General features: G+C 38.3%; 1 protein-coding gene across 5 annotated transcripts in view; it reads right to left on the reverse strand.

The window, feature by feature from the left end:
• The window catches only part of SORCS1 (sortilin related VPS10 domain containing receptor 1), a 589,960-nt gene that overhangs the window by 60,082 nt on the left and 506,855 nt on the right, over nucleotides 1–23,023 (reverse strand). For all 5 annotated transcript variants that reach the window (XM_054503115.1, XM_054503113.1, XM_054503114.2 and 2 more), the window contains exon 18: nucleotides 19,097–19,268. In XM_054503115.1, the coding sequence (XP_054359090.1) occupies nucleotides 19,097–19,268 (172 nt within the window). The remainder of the gene's footprint in view (nucleotides 1–19,096; nucleotides 19,269–23,023) is intronic.

Below are 23,023 nucleotides of genomic sequence, written 5' to 3' on the forward strand. Positions count from 1 at the left end.
GAAGGTATTCTAGGATAGACAATAGATTAAACAAACAAACAAACAAAAAATCTCCAGCAGAAAATTATATGCACCTTTCTGTCAAAATTAACTCTCACAGTTTATTGGTTTTGAAATCAGTGATTCTGGGCCTTTGATAACATCTTTTTTAGGAGTTTTATTTCTTAATCTGGATGTCCAGCTACTACCCAAGACCCAGCACTGTTTTGAGGCCTCTGAGAAGATGCCCAGTCCTGCTGCAGTCTGAGGTCTGCAGCCGATGCTGGGCTGTAGCAAAGGCTGAGGCCCTCTCATTCTGATTGTTGAATATTAGGTTTTCTTGTGGTCGGATTCATCTGAAGATGAACACTACAGCACAAGCTGATGCTATTCTTATTTGATTTTAATATGATGAAAAAGCTTTACCAGAAAGCTTTAGGATTGTAAGTACTAAGCGTGTATTAATAAGGCTGGGAATGGAAAGACTAAACTCATTGTGGACTGGAGCATAATCACAAACAAAAGTGTCATGATATATGCAGCCAAGATTAGCAAACTTCGCTAGGAAAATGAGTTGCTGGGTGGTACTAGGGTAGACTGTGTCAACTCCAGCGGGGCTGGGAAGTGTCTTGTGAATGGCTATATCTTCAGTGCCTTAATGCAACACCTGCGAATGATCCTTTTTAGTTCCATATAATTTGAAAGTTGCACATTTCTATTGTGTGTGTTTGTCAAAATGCTTTCTTACATATTATCTCATGTGGATGTTAGGACCCCTAGGAGATAGAAAGGACAGATGTTATTTATGTTTGATATACCAGAAAAACTGGAGCACAGAGGGGTTAAGTAAGATGCATAAAGTCACGCAGCTAGATACCTACAAAAGGGTTTAAGATGATCTGTGCTTTGACTTGACCTATTCAGTTCAGTTCTCTTTGAGTTTCTTTAATTGAAATTACTTGCAATATTTCTTTCAGACCAAGAGGAAGGTGGTAACAAAGATAAAGCATTATTTTCTTTTCTTGCCTGACTGTATTTCCTGGCTTTGACTCTCTTTTCCTCTCTAACAATGATAGGCTGGCATTTACTCAATACTCTGCTTCTGTCTACCCGCTAGTAGAACAGTATCATGTTTAAGCAGTAAAGAAGATAGAGAATATGAGAAACAATTGGTATTCATAATCAGTAGTCAGGAAAGTCTTGTGTATAACTAATTGAAAAATACTTCAATCTAATAAATCAAAAGAAATCATTTCTGAAACTAAATTCAGGCTGGCAAACATCTAGACTATTAAAAAATTCTTTAGATCTAATGCTCTTTAGTCACATGTCCTAATACAGACACAGAATTGAGAAGACTAGTTCAAAAGACATGCCTGAGAAAGGCACAAAACCCACATGAAATCCACGTGATGATTCTATTCTCCAAGGGCATTGCTGACTTCTACAATAGAAAAACAAATATATCAAATGGCCACCAGGAAGCCAATATTAACCTGAGCAATGAAAGGTGTGTGAACCTATCAGTTCCTGTAACACAGATTCAGAGAACACTGGGACAATAAATGCTATCGCAACTCCTCACGGACAGCCTCAGTCCAGAAGTGAGACTCCAAGATGTCCCTTAAGGCATCAGAGACCCATTGCAGACAGACACCAGGCTCGTATATCAGAACCTGGTCCATGCAAGCATGACAGTGGCCCTCACTCAAGCTTCATCAACATTTTTCTTGGAAGAGAGCAAAAACTACCTTGCAGAAAAATCACTAGTATAATCCATTTTTAATAAAAAAATAAGCAACAAATAACATAGTAAATATACCATAAATCTGTATGTGTTTGTGTGAGTACAGAGAAAGGTGATGGAAAAGGTAATCCAGACTGTTAATATTGATTACCCTGGGAGTGGAGTGAAGTGAGGGGCAGGAAGGGATCAGCCGGATTCAAAGAAAGGAGTGAATGAGGGGAAATAAATATTTTTCCAAATTTAAAAGGGGGTAGAGTACTGTATAACATAAGAAACATTACGAAATACAACACTATACCTCTACTATTACTGTAAATATTTAAATATGGGTTAAGTACATTGGAAATAACCAATGTAACAAAGACTTTGTTTTGACTGATGATGGAATACAACCAACTGAATTTGTTATTTTTGTGTTATTTTGACCACAAAGTAAGATTTTTCACACATCATTAAGCTGCACTGAGTGACAGAAAGGAAATCAGATATTTCAGCCATTTCTTTGTATGACTAAGGATATTTAGGCAGAGTAGGGAGTATGAAACAAAAGTAGCTCACCATTATCCTGCATACCCTACTCTAGGGAGGTAGACTCAGGTTAGCAAGGTCTCAACAAGGAGTGGAAAAGGAAATAACAGTTCAACGTAGCCTGGCATTCAGAGAAGAGATTTCATCAGCCAGTGTAGTAAATGCATGGCATACGACTTTGTACACAAACTGAGAGTGCAAGTAAGATTGATCTAGTTGGGTGCAGTGGCTCATGACTGTAGTCTCAGCACTTCAGGAGGCTGAAGTGAGAGGACCACTTGAGCCCATGAAGTCAAGGTTGTAGTGAGCCATGATTGCACCACTGCACTCCAGCCTGGATAACAGAGTGAACCACTCTCTCATTAAAGTAAAAAAAAAAAAAAATAGAAAAGGAAAACAATTGCTCTACAAGATCCACTGGGTGGTCACTAAGGGAGAAAAGAGAGAACATTTCTTGAAAGTTTACTGTGTCAGAAATAATAGCAACTACTTTCTATATATTATTTTATTTAATCTTTGTATAAGTCTGTTTTCACACTGCTATAAAGAACTGCCTGAGACTGGGTAATTTATAAAGAAAAGAGGTTTAATTGACTCACGGATCCACATGGCTAGGGAAGGCCTCAGGAAACTTACAATCATAGTGGAAGGGAAAGCAGGCACGTCTTATGTGTGAGAGACAGTTTGTGTAGGAGGAACTGTCAAATACTTATAAAACCCTCAGATCTCTGAGAACTCACTATTATGAAAATGGCATGGGGGAACCACCCCTATGATCCAATCACCTTCCACCAGGTCCTTCCCTCAACACTGGGGATTATAGGGATTACATTTCAAGATGAGATTTGGGTGGGGACACAGAGCTAAACCATATCAATCTTCAACCCTGAAGGAACTCAAACCTGTTCAGATTTGCCTAGAGTCACAAGACTAGTTTGAATCAGGCTGTTCTTAACTCCGAGTCCAGCACTCTCACAACTCGTTCACAGAAAACACTCAAACTACTCTGTGGTGCTCATTCCCAGATGGATGCTAAAGAATGAATTCACTGATGTGTGAAACCAAAGAACTTTGTAAGCTTCGCTAACTACAACCCTTTAGAGGAATGCAAAAGTGATGTAAGATGATCCCAGTGTAATATGCCAGGCTCTGTAAAATACCCCAGAAGCTACAAAATGTGTTTGTGAGGATTCCTGGTGGTGTGAGTGTTTGACAAAGTCTGAGATGACTAATCAGTAAACAACTGTTGTAACTGTGTTGGACCTTCTTGTGTGACATTTTATAATAGTAAACTGAGCTTTTCTAGAACAGTTAAAAACCAGTCTAGGATAAAAGGCAGCTGCACATGCCCTATCTTCTGCTCCCAAGCAAGCTCTTTGTCTTCTCTGGCTTCTCTTCCAAGAGGTGCTGGCACTGCTGAAAGCCAAAGTTTCCTCACCAGAGCAGCTAGGACAGAGTGTTCCCAGGATGTCTGGTTTGAATCATGCCCTATAGGTGTTTCTTCACTTTCAAAACTGAGCTCTGGAAGATGACTCAAAAACATCCAAATCCATGCATAATTACGGAGTATTGTCAGTCTTCTCCCCTTGCCTATTCAAAGATGGTTTTCTAAAGCACATGTCTTTCTCCAAATGTGCAGACCTCCTGAGCTTCTCTGCAAGCAAAACCTACAGTGACCTTAGATGCTCTGACCTGGGGGATGAAGAGTCGCCACAGTGAAGAGGATAGTGCAGAAGGTTTTACAATTTTTCTAGAGAACTCAGATCTGTCAAGGCCATGAATTTCAGAGACAGCACACTTTGAACACATCAAATCATTTGCCTAGATTTATGACATTTCACTTTCTCTCAGATGAAATGAAGATGGCTGTTTTTTCAGGCCCTTCTATGAGGACTCACATCCTTGGGACTTGCCTAACTAAATACCCAAATACTTCTGGATCTAATGCCCAGATCAAGACATTCCAATAGGAACATCACAAAGTGGTTTGGTCCTTCCTTTAGAAATGGGTGATAGTACCATGTATTTGACTGAATCCCAAATTTCCCTTTTATGTCTTCTGTACTTGGTGTCTGGTTTAAAATGGAACAGAATACATAAGACGGGAGGAATACTTAGCTTGTGTAAGCAGATAATGACTATGAGCTGGGGCCTCTGTACTCCCTCTAGATATTGTGGTACAGAGAGGTTCAGAACCTTGACCCATTGCACTTTGGAAGCACTTTTTAGATAATAAAGGACACTGCTATACTGTTACCACTGCATGGTGGCTGTAGGAATTATATCAGCAGGCTCTGGCTAGAAAACTAGGGGGCTGCCAAATGACATAAATGCTTTTGAATGACTTTTGGAATTCACTCATAAAGACATTCAGCTATGTAATTAGAACAAAACTATATATACTTTAAAAATAGTAGGAAGTTTCCTTTAGGAATAAATCTCTATAGAACCAGGTTTCCTTGTAGTAAAATATGTAACAGAAATATGTTAGCTTTATTAGAAGAAAGAAAAAAAAAGAGAAAAAAAAGGCATGGTATATTCGTTGGGAAAATATACAAATACATAAAATAATGACAAAGAAAATTAAAACCACCCATAATTATATCACCCACAGATTACCTTGTTAACATATTGGTGAATATCATTTTAATCAATGAGAATGCACATGGACACAGATACCACCCCTATAACACTGGAATCACTATACTATTTTTAGCATTATGCAGTCAACATGTTTAAATAGCTTAAACTTTTATACCTAGTATCACTTGGTGGTCTTCACCAAGTCATAAGACCTCTTCTATGAAATGGATATATGACTTCTTGCCCTGGAAGTCACTTCATTCCCCTTCTAAATTATTAGGTTGTTGTGAAATTTATTTTAAAGAGGTGCTGTATGTGAAAGAGGTGCCCTACAAAAGTCAGGTGGCAACCTGGGTATTAGAAGACCTAGTTTTGTGTCCTTCAAAAAACATTGTTTATTTGGACATCAATTTCTCTACCTGTAAATTAAAGATGGTAAGACCTGATGATCTTTATTGTCACTTCCAAGTCAGATAATCTGTGATTTTTACAATTCTATTATTCTTGTTATTGGCATTATTGTGCATCCACATATATATATATGTTCTAACATCAATTTGAGCTGCTGAGATAAGCTCAGATCTCAGGTAAAGATGCAGAACTGATTCAAGTGCTGCTGTCATAGGTAGAGACTTACCACTGCACATTAATGGTAGACCAGCTTGAGGACTGAGCAGCTGAGCAGAGGGTCATGGAATAATCAATGGCAAAGTGCAAAGCCAGAAGCCTGAGGAAGTTACTCACTCAGGCGAGGATTGCATGGTGTGGTGAAACCCTGATTCAGGGGTGGTGACCACCCATGTGGATGAAGTGGGACATTAGTATTGTCAGGGCCTCAAGTAGGCAGACTAGGAGATTGAAAATCCAAACTGAAGACTGTTTCATGAATCTAGCCTCTGGGATGTTTGCTGAACTGGAACTGTCAGTAATGAGCCAGGTATCTAAGTCAGACTAAAGTTCTTAGCAAATATCTTTTCTTTGAGACCCTAAAGAACAGCAATACTCCAATATATGTGGATTAGTTCTGAGGGGAGAGAGAAGTGGAGCCTTAGAAAGAGTTGCTAACCAATCCAACTTGAACTTCAGACATTAGGCTTCTGGCTAAAGACAACCTATATTGCCTGCCTCATTTCCTTCAACAACAAAAAGTGAGAGGAAATGAAGTGGCTCAATTACCTTGCTAGAATCAAAGAGAATAATACTGAATGGAGTAAAGAATAACATAGGAGAAAGCCTCAAATCTCTAAGGCTCATTGAAATCAGCTTCCACTCCTTTGTATGGAAGGAGAAAACAGTTGAGGCATCTACTTCAGAGCTAAGCTGGCTTAGAAACTGACACCTGCCTCACGAGGTCAGGAGATCGAGACCATCCTGGCCAACATGGTGAAACTCCGTCTCTACGAAAAATACAAAAATTAGCTGGGCGTGGTGGCACGTGCCTGTTACCCCAGCTACTCGAGAGGCTGAGGGAGGAGAATCGCTTGAACCCAGGAGGTGGAGGTTGCAGTGAGCCAAGATCACGCCAATGCACTCCAGCCTGGCAACATGGTGTGTCTCAAAAAAAAAAAAAACACACACACACAAGAAAGAAAAAGAAAGAAACTGATGCCTGCCTCAACATAACACTGCTTATTAACCCTTTGTGCCACCACTAAAGGCTCCAAATAGCCTTTTCTCCAGATGAAAAAGCAGGTCAAATTCTGTCATGAATTCAGACAAGTGAGTATCTTGCAGAAATTTTTATCAACAGCCATTTTCTCTACCATCTGATGGCTGACAGCATCCTGCAATACTTATGAAGTGTTATTACACTGTGGGTATTTTAATGCTCCCATAAGTCTTTCAATGTATGTGAAATTACGCATCATTGAAACCTGTCTAATGAGGACACAGTCCTCACGTTTTGGAGTTAAATCTCACAAAAGTGATAATCATGAATTTTCCTTATTAAGTTTCAGTCTTTGTATGTAAATTGAAGTATTAAGACAATGAGATACAGATCAAAGTTTTAATTTTCATCCCTTGCCTCAGATTTAATTTAAAAGTCTTAAATTATGCAGAGAATTGCATCTCTTTATTCTTACAGCTGTTTAAAACAGATTTAATTATCTTCCTTAACATGCAGATACTACTTCTGCCTACCAGTTCTCTCAAACGAATGCCTCCCAAATCAGTTTTGTTGAGTTCTTCAGACTGATTAGGGCCTTTGCCATCTATCCTGCACCTTCAGGTTCTTGCATTGGATTTCTCTGGGAAGCTGAGTTATTGTGTTGAAAGTCTATAGGCTCATTAGGTTCTCATTAGTGGTCCAGAGGACATTCATCTTGAGTGAGTCTCCAAGCACAGAGATGCCACCTCTCACCGCATGCTTGGGTCTCAGTGCAAAACACCTTCAATCAGCTTTCTAAAAGTCAGGCATAGTTTGAAAATGTTCGGCATCTTAGACTCAACTTTATGGACTTCTCTACTCCTCTTCCAGTTGGTTCTTGGATTAATTGTTCTTTATTTTTAAGGCAATAATGATGCATAAATGTATTGTGTGTGCTTGTGTGTGCACGCACATGTGTTCTTCTTGCATCTGCCACAGTGAGTCTGGGATGGAAGTACGACTGCTCCTTTGCCTTCTGCTGCTAATGAAGGTTCTGTCATGAGAGTACACTTGGAGAGAACCCTAAAAGCAGCAGGAAATGAGGCAGGTGGTATTGATGACATTGGAATTTTTCATCAACCTCAGAATAGCTATGTTATGTGGCTCTCTGAGTAACATATCAGGTGAGCCAAGTTGTGGGATTTTGGAGGAATTGTGTTATGGAGGTATTTCTGTCATCTAGGTTTTGAGGGTGACCTCATATGCTATTTGCAGGAAAGAATCCCATTTCTTGCACATATTAAATCTGTAATTTTCTGGCTTGAGTACATACTACTGTATGTAAAATTGCAAACTAGTATCAGTGTACCTAGCTTTTGATTATTTTCTGTCAATAAGAAGTTCTCCTCTTTGCTCTGGTTTTAGCCATGTTTTCATTTATATTCTTATGCTAGAATTAGGACATGCACTAGGAAAGGATTAAGGAAGAGATTTAGATTTCAGATGAAGATTTTACCATGTTTTGACTGTTTTTCAAATGTTAAGAGTCTTTTCCTTTTAAGTTTCAGTTTTATCTCTATGCTTCTTGGGGAAGCCTATCCAAGTCCACATACATTTATTGAGTTTCTATCAATATGTTAGGCACATTGTACAGAGATGTGGGAACTGCAATCAGGAGTGACATGATTCTTACCTTAAAGATATGTATAGTTTACTGGCGGATGCCAAAAATATTATTACAAAATAATGCAATAAATTATTGCATTATAATTTATTATATTTAGATAATTTATTATTAATCTTTTTTGTTTCCAATGGATATAAGGTGTTAGGCACTTTCTACTTCACATCATTAGATTTTTACTTAAAACTCAATATAACAGAGGTCCTAGTCAAACCAAAACATATATTCCCACAAACTAAAGTAAGTCCACTAATGAATGAAAAGTACATGATATAAAATTGGCAGTTGGTAAAATGCTTGTCAAAGAACAAATAAATAAATACAAATATCTAACTATTTGCTGAGACAGTTGATTCCTCAGGTCTCTAAAGGTTTAGATGAAATGCAGAGGAGATGGAAATTACATGGAGGGGTTTGTATGCAAGTAACTAGGACAAAAAAAAGAGGCTTAGATCAGTCTCCAACCCAATCTAGCTCCATCAAAGGAAGACAAGACTGTAGGAGAAAGTTGAACCATGAGTTAACATGGATAGAGGCACAAGCTTTGGTACTCACATGATAAAAAAATATTATAACAACTTGGGGAGGTGAATCTTTTGCCCTCTCTGCATTAATCACACTGTGATGTCATATAAGAACCTAGCAGGGACCTTTAGGTTTCTTTGGTACCTAGAGGACTTGCTTTTTACAGGCATCAGAAGCATGATCTTCTGACTTCAGAAGATCCCTGTTTTTATAAAGAATCGGTACCAGAAATGGGGCAAGAGTCAGCCACTATTTTCAAAGTAAATTCAGGAGGATCAAATTCAAATAAGAAATGCACTCATAGATTTTGAGGAGAATAAAGATACCATGTATTACCAGTAGGGGCACATGCCAGGGATTTCTTGTTTGTGTTTTGGATTTAATTAAAAAATATTATGGCCTGATTTATACTCAAGCCTCTGAAGAAATACATGTATTCTAAATTCCTTGGGTGCTGCATTCATATCCTATGTTTTTGCAATATTCTTTAGAATAGATAAACAGTGTCAGGCACACTAGGCATTCAACAAAGGCATCATTTTCCAAAGAGGGGGAACCCAGAGAGGATTTCTCATCTCTCTTTGCTGAAATGTTTTTCCACGAATGGATCCCAAGCCATTAGTACTCTCAGAGAAGCCAGGAGGAAAATTTTGGTAGATTTATTGATTAGTGTCTAAGACTATAAGAGCCACAGGCTAAACTGGCTTGGTCATTGATGATTTGGTCTTTTCTTTCTACTTCTTGATCTTTGTGACTACTTATAATCCCAGCCATGGGTTTCTACAGAGGCTTAGGAGCTACGTGAAGTTCTTCTTAGAAAATGGTTCCTTCTCCATATAGAAGCAATAGAAAGACAAGATACCACAGATCCTGGATTAGACCCTAGGCTCTAATAGTTAGCAGTTGTGTGATTTCAGGTAAGTTACTTGTCTTTCTGTGCCTCATATAAAATGACAACAAAATGACAATAACACCTATTTGCATAGAGTTGCTGTAAGATCTACATGAGATAATTCATAAAAAGCACTCACAAACTGGAACAGTGGTGCTCAATAAATGTTGGATAATCACATTATTATCATTGTGTCGAGTGTCAATTCTCCTCAGCTTTTCAGAGACACTCTGTGTCTCTTCATTCTTCATTGTTAATCATGTGCACCTCCTGTGCCTACATATATAATCCAGAGGGTCACAGAGAAATTGAGGGTCTTTTTCTGCAAGGAGGAGTCTGAATCATTAGCACAGCATCACACAATCACATGTGAGGTCCTCAGAGCCTCCTGATATGAAGATGGTGCTCTTGGCTTGGTGCTCTGCACCAGGAGAATAGAGCGTCAAGAAACCAGATCTGACAGCTGGAGGCAGCAGATTTCATCCCTGCTGTTGAAGCTTTGCCCACTCAAGTGGAATGAACTGACTTGTTATCTTTTTTCCTTCTTGTGCCCAGAAGGCATGAATTCACATATCTTCGAACCAGATTCCCCAATCTGTTCCCAAATCACTCAACCTAGTGTGAGATGCCTGATGATGATCTTTGTTACATGGAAAGCAGAGTTGAACAGATGAGAACCAGGCGTCTGTCCCTGAAGTGTGTTCTCTATCATTTGCACAAAGGTTGGAGCTAATCAGAAGTGAAAGTTCTTGTTTCAGATATTGCTATATTGTGTTCTCAGAAATGAAAAAACTTTCTGAACTCTGCCATAGTATAAACATCTGCTGCTTCAAAAGATGACACTTCTCTGGGTATCAGGATCAGGTGCCTCATGTCTCCGGGAAGAGAACCTTCACATTCACCTTGCAGGTAAACACAGGGTGGAAGATTGGCCCTAAGTGTACCAGAAAGGTTTTTCTTATTTTTCCTTTTTTTGCCCAAAGACCTAAATGTAAAGCACTATATTTTATATGGATTTCTAAAATAATTTTTAAGTAAGCTTTTTATTGAGTAAAATATACATTAAAAATGTACATATCACTAAATATACAACTTGATTTTTACAAAATGAATGCATCCATTAACTGTTACCCAGATGAAGCAACTGAAAACTGCCAGTACACCCAAAGTTCTCCAATCATTCCGCCTCCAAAGTTAACAATAATTTTTCCCTTCTATTATCATGAATTATTACTATTATTATTATTATTGAGATGGAGTCTAGCTCTGTCACCCAGGCTGGAGTGCAGTGGTGTGATCTCAGCTCACTGCAACCTCTGCCTCCCAGGTTCAAGAAATTCTCCTGCCTCAGCCTCCCAAGTAGCTGGGATTACAGGTGCCCGCCACCACGCCCAGCTAATTTTTGCATTTTCAGTACAGACGGGGTTTCACTGTGATGGCTAGGCTGGTCTTGAACTCCTGACCTTGTGATCTGCCTGCCTTGGCCTCCCAAAGTGCCAGGATTACAAGTGTGAGCCACTACGCCTGGTCACCATGAATTATTAACAGCTTTGACTATTTTTGCATTTTAATTAAAAGAATAATGCAACATATATTCTTTTTAGTCTGACTTCTTTAGCTCAATAATGGATATGACATTTATCCAAGTTTTTTGCATATAGCTTTAGTTTGTTCTTTTTCATTGCTGTATGACATTCCATTCTGTAAATATACTATAGTTTATGTATTCTACTATTCATGAATGTTTAGATTGTTTCCAGTTAGGGCTCTTACAAATACTTTTGCAATGCATATTATCTTACATACATTCTGGTGCGTATGTGTATGCATTTCTGATGAGTATATACTTCAAAGTGGAAACGCCGGGACACAGGTGGTATACATGTTCAGCTAGAGCAGTTAATGTCAAACAAGTCCCAAATGGCAGTATGTATCTACACTCCAAATAGCATTATATGAATGACCAGCTGCTCCACATTGTCAATAACAGCTGGTATTATTAGTCTTTTTTTTTTTTGAGAGGGAGTCTCACTTTGTCACCCAGGCTGGAGTGTAGTGGTGCAATCTCAGCTCACTGCAACCTTCACCTCCTAGGTTCAGGCAATTGTCCTGCCTCAGCTTCCCAAGTAGCTGGGACTATGGGCACGTGCCACCATGCCCAGCTCATTTTGTTTGTTGTTGTTTTGTTTTTGTTTGTATTTTTAGTAGAGATGGGGTTTTGCCATGTTGGCCAGGCTGGTCTTGAACTCCTGACTTCAAGTGATCTGCCCACTTTGGCCTCCCAAAGTGCTGAGATTACAGGTGTAAGCCACCGCACCCAGCATATTATTAGTCTTTTTAAATATAAACCTTCTGGTGGTGCACAGTAATATATTATCATAAATTAAGTTGCATTACATAGGGATGTTCAGAATTTTTTCATATGCTTATTGGCTATTTGGTTACTCTGAGTCATTTGTACATTTTCTATTGAGTTACCAGTATTTCCCTTATTAATTTGTAGAATTTATTTATACTCTTCTAATTATGATTCCCTCATTGAAATTATGTTTATTTTGCATAATAAAAATAACAATAAAAAACATAACAAATAAAATAATTTTATTATTTTATTACTGTAATAATACCTTTTCAATAATGTATTATTACAAATACTTTTTTCCCTCTAGGGCTTAATTTAATAATAATAGCTTATTGAAAAGGTATTATTACAGATACCTTTTTCCCCTCTAGGACTTAATGTTTTATTTTCGAAATAATGCCTTAAATAACAGAAATTCTTAATTTTAATGTAGTCCTATTTAAAATTAGTATAATTAGCCTGGGCATGATGGCTCATGCCTGCAAATCCTAGCACTTTGAGAGGCTTAGGTGGGCAGATCACTTGAGGTCAGGAGTTCAAGACCAGCCTGACCAACATGGTGAAACCTTGTCTCTACTAAAAATAGAAAAATTAGTTGGATGTGGTAGCTGGCACCTGTAATCCCAGCTACTCAGGAGGGTGAGGCAGGAGAATCACTTAAACCTTGGAGGCGGCCAAGATCATGCCACTTGCACTTCAGTCTCGGTGACAAAGGTAGACTTCATCTCAAAAAAATAAAAATAAAAATAAAATTAGTATAATTATAAAGAAATTTGTGAGTATAATTCCTTTATACTTAATGGGTTTTCTTTGCTGTTTTTAAAAAAGTCTTTGCATAACACAAGGTCATGAAGATACTCTTCTGTGCTTTCTTTTAGAAATGTTAGTATTGTTGGGCATGGTGGCTCAAGCCTGTTATCCCAGGACTTTGGGAGGCCGAGGTGGGCCGATCACTTGAGTTCAGGAATTCGAGAGGAGCCTGACCAACATGGCGAAACCCTGTCTCTACTAAAAATACAAAAATTAGCTGGGTATGGTGGCATGCCCCTGTAGTTTCAGCTACTCGGGAGACTGAGGCAGGAGAATTGCTTGAACCCAGGAGGCGGAGGTTGCAGTTGAGCCGAGATCTCGCCACTGCACTCCAGCCTGGGCGACAGAGTTAGACTCAAAAAAAATAAATAAATACATAAATGTTAGTATTAGCTTTCAAATTTTGATTGACAATCCAGTTATAATTATGTTTGTATATTATGTGAGATAAAGATTCTTGTATTCCCATATGGATATTCAAAATTGTAGCACCCATGTATTGAAAAGATCATAATTTCTCCACTGTACTGCAGTGTCTCATTTGTCATAAAGTGGGTGTGTGTGTCTATATATATAAAATATATGCATGTATATATGTTCTTGACTCTCCTTGTTCAGCTTATGTATAATATACACACATATATATGTGTGTGTGTGTGTGTGTATACATATATATGGTAATGTCAGTCATCCAAATTTGTGAGTCACCTTCAAAAGTATCTTTGCTGTTCTTCAGGTCTTGAAATTTTGTGTAAATTTTATGATCTTGTCAATTTTAATAAACAAAACATGCTGGAGATTTTTATTCAGATTGCTTTTAATTCAAGTCAATATGAAGAAAATTGATGTCTTTTTATAATACTGAGTCTTCCAATCCATGATCAGGGTGCATCCCTCCATTCATTCAGGTTTTTTTCAAAATTTATTTCCAAATTTGTGTTGTTTTCTGGGTACTGCTATGGAAAATAAGTTTTTAGATTTGAGTATAAATATTTCTTGTATTTTGATGCTATTATGAATTTTACACACACACACACACACACAAATTTTCTACTTGTGTAGAGGATTTATACGTCCAGGTATCAAGACTCACACCAACTCTACTGAAAATATAATGTGTTTGCAATTAGTAATCAACACAGGTTTTAAAGTCACACCAAGAGAACAGAATAGAGTGCCTAGAAATGGAACCACAAATAGGCAGTCAATTGATTTATGACAAAGGCTCATAGCAATTCAGTGTGAAATGAACAGTCTTTCAATGGTATTGGGACAATTGAATATGCATGTGGATGAAATATAGAAACCTGAAAGAGTTTTATTCAAGATAAATCATACACATTAATGTGAAACCTAAAGGGAAATCTTGTGGTATGACTTTTTTCACAGTGTTGGTTTAGATAAAGACTTCTTAAGCCTGACAAAAAGCACTGAAGTGACAAAAATCACTAATTTTCAAAATGTAACTATTGATAATATTTGAGTATATGTCTACCATTTTTTAATTTTAATTTTAATGTGTTTGAGACAGGGTCTCGCTCTGTCAGCCAGGCTGGAGTGCAGTGGCGCAATTATGGTTGACTGTAGCTTTGAACTCCTGTGCTCAAGTGATTCTCTCACCTTAGCCTCCCAAGTAGCTGGGACCACAGACACATGACACCATGCCTGGCTATTTTTTTAATTTTTTTTTTTTTTTTGGTAGTTGTCCAAGCTGCTCTCAAACTCCTGGACTCAAATGATCCTCCCACCTTGGCCTCCCAAAATGTTGGGATCCACCACACCATTCCTGTATCTACCATTTTAGTATTTGTTTTCTATTTGTCTCAACTGTATTATATTCTTTTTTTCTCTTTTACTTGTCTTACTTTGGATTAATGAAACCCTTTTAAAGTTACTGTAATTCCCCTGTCAGTAGCTTGATGATAAGATTCTCTCACTACTTCTTCAGTTGTTACTCTAGATATTGAAGCACACATTCTGGATATGTTGGAGTCTAATACAAATTAGTACTTTTATCTCTTTATAGATGTATCATGAACCTTAAACTACTTTAACTCCATTTAATTCGCTCCACATACTGTGTTATTATTCTAATGTATTTTAATGCTACATATATTTTAAATCCCACAGCTGATTATCGTTCTTGGTCTGCACAGTTATTATTAATTTCAATTTACCCCCTTTCTTGCTCTTCATTCCTTCTATTATTTTGTGTGTGTGTGCCTCTGTCTGGGTCATTTTCTTTATGCGTGAAGAATTATTTTTAGCATTCCTTTTTATAGACATTGGTTTACATGACAGATATTGCTATGGAAGGAAGTGCTGGGAAGGGAAGGGAATGGCCCCTTTAAATGATAGGGAAGCGGAAGGGGCGCGGGGGGTGGGGGGAAGGGCGTGGTCCCTGGCTAGGGCTCCACCCCTAGGCCTGTGCCCTGGGACCTAGGTGAGGACAGGCCCTCCTGCCTTTGCACCCAAATGTTGTGTTTCCCAAGACCACCCTAGCCTGCGATGCCCCCATCCTGTGCCTATAAAAACCCCTGACACCCTAGCAAGCAGACACACAGGCAGATGGACGTGGAGAGGAATGCACTGACAGGCACCAGCATGCCAGCAGGCCACCGACCAGGAGAACTATACGGAGTTTAGCTGGGGCACTCAGTGGCCCGACTCCAGTGGAAAACCTTCCCACTCCATCCCCTTCTGGCTTCCTCCATCTGCTGAGAGCTACCTCCGCTCAATAAAACCTTGCACTCACTCTCCAAGCCCAGGTGTGATCTGATTCTTCCAGTGCACCAAGGTAAGAACCTGGGATACAGAAAGCCAGGTTGTCCTTGCGACAAAGTAGAGGGTCTAATTGAGCTGGTTAAGACAAGCTGCCTACAGATGGCAAAACAGAAAGAGCACATGGTAGCAAATGCCTACTGGGGCTTCAGGAGCTGTAAACATTCACCCCTAGACACTGCTGTGGGGTCAGAGCCCCCACAGCCTGCCCCTGTATCCTCCCCTAGAGGTTTGAGCAGTGGGGCACTGAAGAAGCGAGCCACATCCCCATCACACGCCTGCTAGGGGGACAAGGGAACATTTCTTGTTTCAATATCTCTATTATTGTTTATCTAAAAAACCATTTGTGTTTTCTGCAGCTCTTCAAAGGTGTAATTCCATTTTCTTCTGGACTTTTTAAACACCTCTCTTTGATTTTAGATTTCAGCAGTTTGAATGTAATAGCTCAGTGATTTTTCTTTGCACATATTCTTCTTGAGTTTACTGATTCTGTTAAATCTATAGGTTAATATGTTGATATCTTTCATCAGGCTTTGAAAATTCTCAGCCCTTATCTTTTCAAAAATGATTCGGGTTCCTTATCTCTCTCCTCTCCTTCTGGGGCTACAATTGCATCTGTGTTAGACCTTTTTATCATTTTCCATTTGTCTCTTACTGTTTTTTCTCTATATTCTATTTCTTTCTTTTATGCTGTAGATGGTATATTTCCTGCTGTCCTTTCTTCCATTTAACTTCTATTCATATGGGTTCAATTTGCTGTAAATCTAAGTTCTTAATATCAGTTATTATATCTTTATTTTTACAATTTCTATTTGGTATTTCTTATTGATTACCACTCTGGGGTTCAATTTTCCACCTTTTCTCACATTCACGAACATATTAATCATTGTTATTTTACAGGATATCTTAAATAAACACTATATATCATCCAACTGTTGTTCTTTTCTGTTTTTCCCCCCTCTTGGTCCTTTATCTTGATATACTTGGATTTTTCTAAATGTCCAATATTTTATATGAAAAATATTAGGTAAAGCTCTGGTTTATGTTATTTTCCACTAAAGAAGGTTTACTTTGGTTTCTAACAATCATTTTAGAGTTGAAGAGAATCACTCTAATCGATTCAGAAACTGAAGTGATTTCAGATTGGATTTCTGGGTACAGAGGGCTTGTTCTAATTTGGGTTTGCCTTTACTCCTAGGATAGAGATTTCCAGAAGTTCCAAGAACCAAGTCTTAGATAGTTCACCAGTGCCCTCCTCCTTGATAGGTCTTGAATTCAAATTTTTATCACCCCGAAGGGTGATACTGCTAAAAACTTTAACTTCTCAGCCTCTTATTGAGTGCTTTCTATGTGTCCTGTGTTACTTAGGTATCATGAAATACCTCAGGGAGGAAAAAGGCCCTGTATGTGTGCTGCTTCCCTGTGCTTTCCTTCTCCCTGGGACATGACCTCATTGGTTCCAGCTTTGGAATATCCTCAAAGTCCAATTTTTATCTCCCAAGCCTTGTGAGTTTATTAACACCTGTTTAGCCAACACTTTCTACTTGGCCTTTTACTGGAAATCTGAAATCTGAACCTCCTCTATAGTGTGGCATATGAATTGCTAAAGTTCTCGAAAGGAAAATATAGCATAAAATGTTGGACTCACTGCAGTCAATTTCCCATCTCTTATGAAAGGAATTTTAGCTTCTCAATCCTCTTGATAGCTCTCTCAACTCCTAGTCCTCCTTTTCCTCCTCTTCATTTTCCTTCTTCTTCTTCTCTCTCTCTCTCTGTCCCTCTTGCTCTAAATATATACACATATATTTGGTTTACTGCAGGCTAATCTGTCATAGTCTCAAGCAGAAATCCCCAGAGTTTATTTACGTGAAATATGAGCAACTCCAATTTGCCTGAATTGGCCTGTGTTTTTCTAGTTCCAACTGAAGAATTTTTGGGCATCTTAGTATTTAGAAGACTGGATATAATTGAGAGGCACTCATTAAGGAGATAATCAGGAAAGGAGTATTGGGTTACACAGTCTGTAAATGGCCCTTGGACCAGAGATATGCACATCATTTGAGCTAGAGTTTCAAACTCGTTATTTCACAGTTATTTTTCCTATGAGAATCAAAATACTAAAAATTTTCATCAAACCTGACAAAGCAATCATAATTGCTTCATCTTTCCACCTTCTTGTCACACTCCAGAGCCTCCAACTTCTCTATACCCCTAGCCTTGCCATTGTTTTGTTTTTCCTGAAGCACAATGCACAATGCACAACCTGTGAACTTGTTAGAAATGTATATTCTTGGGCCCTACTCCAACCTACTGAATCAGAATCTTTAAGGATGTGGCCAAGAAAACTGTGTTTCCAAATGCTCTCCAGGTGATTTTCTTATACATGGTAAAAACTGAGGGTCCCTGGACTATCAGCAGAGGAAGTTGGAAGTCAATATTATATATTTTAATCCTGGGTGTCATTGTTAGCCTTTAAAATTCCTTCATATTTACAGGGCTTTACACAATGGTAACCATAATTAGGTACCCAGAAAACGTGACTGAGGATAGGACTGCTTGGTTTAATAACTAAGATGATTTAATGTAAGCACTTATCCTTTGGAGACCATCTTCCTTATTTACAAGATTACAGAATTCCTGTGTATATTCTAAAATATATAAGATAAATTTCATCTTATCCACCATAGAAATTTCAGACATTTCAGAAAACCATAATCTGGCAAATAATAATGTATGCTTTTAATGATATCCCTGAGGTGCTACACAATACAAACTCTTAACTGCCAAAGAAATTACACTCAATTATGTTTACATTGGCCTCAGTGCTATATGCATGACCGTTGTGTTGCCCTTGGAAAAGAAAACCCTGCAGGCTGAGAGGGGATGAAAGTATTAGCATCTCTTAGGTTAGTTTAGTATGTGTATGTATTAAATTATTTCAGGAATATTATTTATGTATTCTGAGAAAATGGATTTTGCTAAAAGTGCCAATAAGGCAAGATTAAATCCAACAGATCCTCCAAAAGTAAGAGATTAAGTATGAGTGAAGAATAACTTGTAGTGAAATGTAAGTAATTAAAGAAATAGATCAGGGAAGGTGAAGTGATAATAAAAGAAAAACAAGTAACTAAAAGTAAAATAAAAACTTTTAAATAGCAACTAAAATAGAGAAAGTTGAAAAAGATATGCAAACAAAACCATGGTTTATTTATGCAGCCATAAAAAATGATGAGTTCATGTCCTTTGTAGGGACATGGATGAAATTGGAAATCATCATTCTCAGTAAACTATCGCAAGGACAAAAAACCAAACACCGCATGTTCTCACTCATAGATGGGAACTGAACAATGAGAACACATGGACACAGGAAGGGGAACATCACACTCTGGGGACTGTTGTGGGGTGGGGGGAGGGGAGAGGGATAGCATTAGGAGATATACCTAATGCTAAATGACGAGTTAATGGGTGCAGCACACCAACATGGCACATGTATACATACGTAACTAACCTGCACATTGTGCACATGCACCCTAAAACTTAGAGTATAATAATAAAAAAAAAAAGAAAGAAAAATCACTGGCCCTAGAAAGTAGGGGGGAGATAGGAATCAGTCCTACCTCTTCTAATTGCACCATGAGAGTGACGTTGTGTCCTTGTTCCGCTGTCAGCTTTCCATCAGCCGTGACTATCCGCAGCCCCCGCGGGGCCTTCCCTGGGCACTTCTGCGGTTTGGCAGTGTACTGTTCCCTTACTCCATCAGTGCAATTATTGGAAACCACCTTCCTGTACCTAAATGGAAAAAAAGCTCAAGTCGTAAACCAGCTCATTATAATGTGAATCATTCCCACTTTTTAAAATTAGACATAGTGCCTACCCCTGAAGACCATCAGTAAGCACCTAACCATCTTTCATGCTACTATGAGGAGTAGGGTTAATTCATATAAAGCACCCAACAGAGAGATAATCATGGTCACACGTTGTATCTATTACTAGCATTGTAACTGAGTTTTATTCATCTATTAAATTAACGAATCACTTCATTTTGGAGTTGTGGGAAATGCACAGAAATAGAAGATATAGCCCCTACTCTCACTAAGTTTATAAGCTAGTTAGAGAGACACAGGTGGCTAATCTAGGAGATAATTCAAAGGCTATATAATTAAGGACTAGAATGAGTAATAAATATTGCAAACGAATTTACAATTCAGAGAAAGAATAGATTATGATAGATATATGACTCAACATTCATAGATCTCATAGAGACTGCTACAGTAATGGTGTAGCACAGAAAACCCTGGCTAAATTTGATATGTTTACTCAGTCTTTCATGAGAGGTTATAATGGTTAAATGATCAAACTTCACATTAAAGAGACTTCAGTTTTTGCAGATTGATGCTCTTTTGCTTATTTCTTGTTTTAGCTTTAACAGGAAAAAATTATTCTATAAAGTTAACCTATATAATTTAACGGATTCATAGTAAATTAAAATTTGCAATTTTAGGATGACAAACCCTTAAGATGTTTGAGGTTCAGTGTTATCTAGCCATTATCGTTTTACACTGTTGGGTCTGTAGCAACCACTTTATGTATGTATATATTTGATTTCCCAAGTTTACTTGCCTAGAGTTAGTGGTAGAGCCCAAATAAAAAGCAATCAAAGCTTACTTTCCATTCTTCTAGACCAGAGGTCAGCAAACTTTTTATATAAAGAGCCAGATAGTGAATGTTTCAGTTTTGCAGGTTATGTAGACTTTGTCACAACTACTTAACTCTGCACTTACTGTATGAAGGTGAACACAGCCAACACATAAAAGAATGTATGCAGCTGGATTCCAGAAAACCTTTATGTACAAAACTGGCATAGTTTTCCAATGCGTTTAAGTCTAGTGAATGTCCTTTCCTCTGCGAGAAAGTCAAAGGAGATACTGCCTGGAAAAGTACGTTGCACACTATAGATCACTACAATGTCAATTATTAATGCTTATCTCATATGTTAAATGTAAGAATTAAATGGGTTAATGTACACAGAGTACTTAAAAGTATCCTAATACTCTGCAAGTGCTCATAAAATATTACCAATTATTTCTATTTAATATTATTAATTAATATTAATTAATATTAATTAATTCTGAAAGTCTGTTCAAAACCTTCACGGACTTCATATGACCTTAGGATAGCTATAAATTCTGTAATCCTGGGCATGAAGCCCTCCACTAGCTAATTTTATTCTACTTTCCTGGACTTTTTCTCCCTCATAAGCCCATGTCCATTCTCTTTTTAACCTTCTTGAGAGTACTTCTGTTTTTCTCTCTCTCTTTCTGCTTCAATGTCCTCCTGCATGCCCTAGCAGCTGCCTAAAATTTGCCCACCCTTTAAGGTACAGCTTACTTCTTGTCTTCTCTAAGACAATTTCCCTGAATATAAGAGTAAAATGGCAGGAATTTCATATTTAGAGAGTGCTTACTATGTCCTAACTATGGTGCTAAGTTCTTTACATAAATTAACTCATTTATCTTCAGAAGTATCCATAATAAGGAAGATGTTGTAATTATTCCCAATAAACAGATGGAAGAATTGAGATTCATAGGTGCCAACTAGTTTTCTCAAGATCAAATAGCCAGGACCCTAGACAATTTGTCTCTAGCACACATCCCCTCTTTACTACTGCACTGCTGCTTTAAATGGAGTAAGATTATCCCTCCCTCTAAACCCTTAAAAGAATCCTTATGATTTACTTGATAGGAATTCTTTATACCTTGTATGATTTTCTTCCTGGTGTGACTGTGTGAAATTCAAGCTCCTTGAGGGCCTCCTTGTGTGGCCTCCTGATTCAAAGCTGGTAATCAGGAGGTCCGTACCAGTAACTGTACCAGTTTAAATGTGGAAATATCTGCATAATAATTGGTTATTACCACGTCCACAAACCCTCCAAGCATCTCACTCACCAACCCAGTTATGCTGATCCCTGTCCTTAAGAGTCCTTGCTTCTCACAATTCAGCAACTTATCGGTTAACACCTAGCCCATGAGGGAGTCAAAAAAACTCTGCTCCAGACATGAGATAACTGCCCATTCTGGTTGGTCATTTTTATGCCTAAATAATTTGAACATCAGTCCATCTGATTTTTTTTTTTTTTTTTGAGACAGTCTCGCTCTGTTGCCCAGGCTTTACTTGGCTCACTGCAGCTTCCACCTCCCGGGTTCAAGCGATTCTCTTGCCTCAGCCATCCGAGTAGCTGGGATTACAGGCATGTGCCACCACGAATGGCAAAATTTTGTATTTTTAGTAGAGATGGCGTTTAGTAGAGATTGGCCAGGCTGGTCTCAAACTCCTGGCTTCAAGTGATCTGCCCACCTCAGCCTCCCAAAGTGCTGACTAAAGACATGAGCCACCACGCCTGGCCTCATCTGATATTTATTTTTTAAAAAATCCTTTGTAGTTGCTTATAAGTATATGTAAAAGAGAAAATAAGGGCAGGTGAGAGAGAGAAGGAAATAAAACACAAAATGTAGACACTGGTGTATGACAGCATCCTGGTACCAGCAATAGTAGCAAAAAAATGACCAGCGATGCCACCCAAGTTAATTGTGGCATCTCAGTGAGTTTCACCATGCATCAGAGACTGTCTACAGGTTTCAGAGGCGAGGCACTGTGCAAACTGAAGTCAGGTTATGATTTTTAATCACTTAGCATCCAAGCACACCTGTGATTCTCTCTTGGTGGGCAGCTATAGAAACATGGCTTCACCATCACCACTAGCATCATCAGCTAGAGAATATTCTTTTGTTTGTCACTGTTCTGATCAATCATTACCTTAGGCTTTCCTGAATCCTGCAATAACAGGAGTTCTGCTTAAATCCAAAGCACGAATCCATCCCCCTGGGACTATGCCACAGAAAAGGCTGTTGGTAATTTTTTTAAATGCTCATTAAAAACCATTCTGAAACCATTTTATTTCCTGTATGAAAATGGCATCACATTAGCCCTACCAGACCTGTCCCTGAAATTTAGAAGAAAATTGTGCCGTAATACAGAGTTCATTTACTCAAGTAAGCACACACCTGCTTTTTGCATTACAGAATGGTTCTATTTTCATCCCAGCAGCTGTCCCTGGGTCTGAGTTACATAAATGAATAATGCATTTAATATGTTATTAAATGGGGCTGCTACCTCTGTAATAACAAGGCAACTTATGATTATGTTGGACCTGCGCTCTGAATATTACTGGGATGCATTTAGTTGGTAAAGCATTCTTCAATCTGCCAAGAAGAAGAGTGCTTTGTAATGGCAAGGGAGTCTTTGTACAATTACTGAAAAGGAAACATTCTGCAAATGTGCCTTTGATATTACTGATGGCTCACCAGTAGATAGGATCTTACTACTCCAACAACCCCAATTTCAGCTATTCTCTTCCTCCCTATCTTGATATGCCTCTGTCACGTTTTCCTTTTTGCCCCTACCCTCTCTGACTTTGCTTCTTTGCTACCTGGAAATCTTAAAAAAGATGAAGGCAATAGGCTGGGCGCGATGGCTCATGCCTGTAA

The sequence above is a fragment of the Pongo pygmaeus genome, chromosome 8 (assembly GCF_028885625.2).
Source record: "Pongo pygmaeus isolate AG05252 chromosome 8, NHGRI_mPonPyg2-v2.0_pri, whole genome shotgun sequence".
NCBI lineage: Eukaryota > Metazoa > Chordata > Mammalia > Primates > Hominidae > Pongo > Pongo pygmaeus.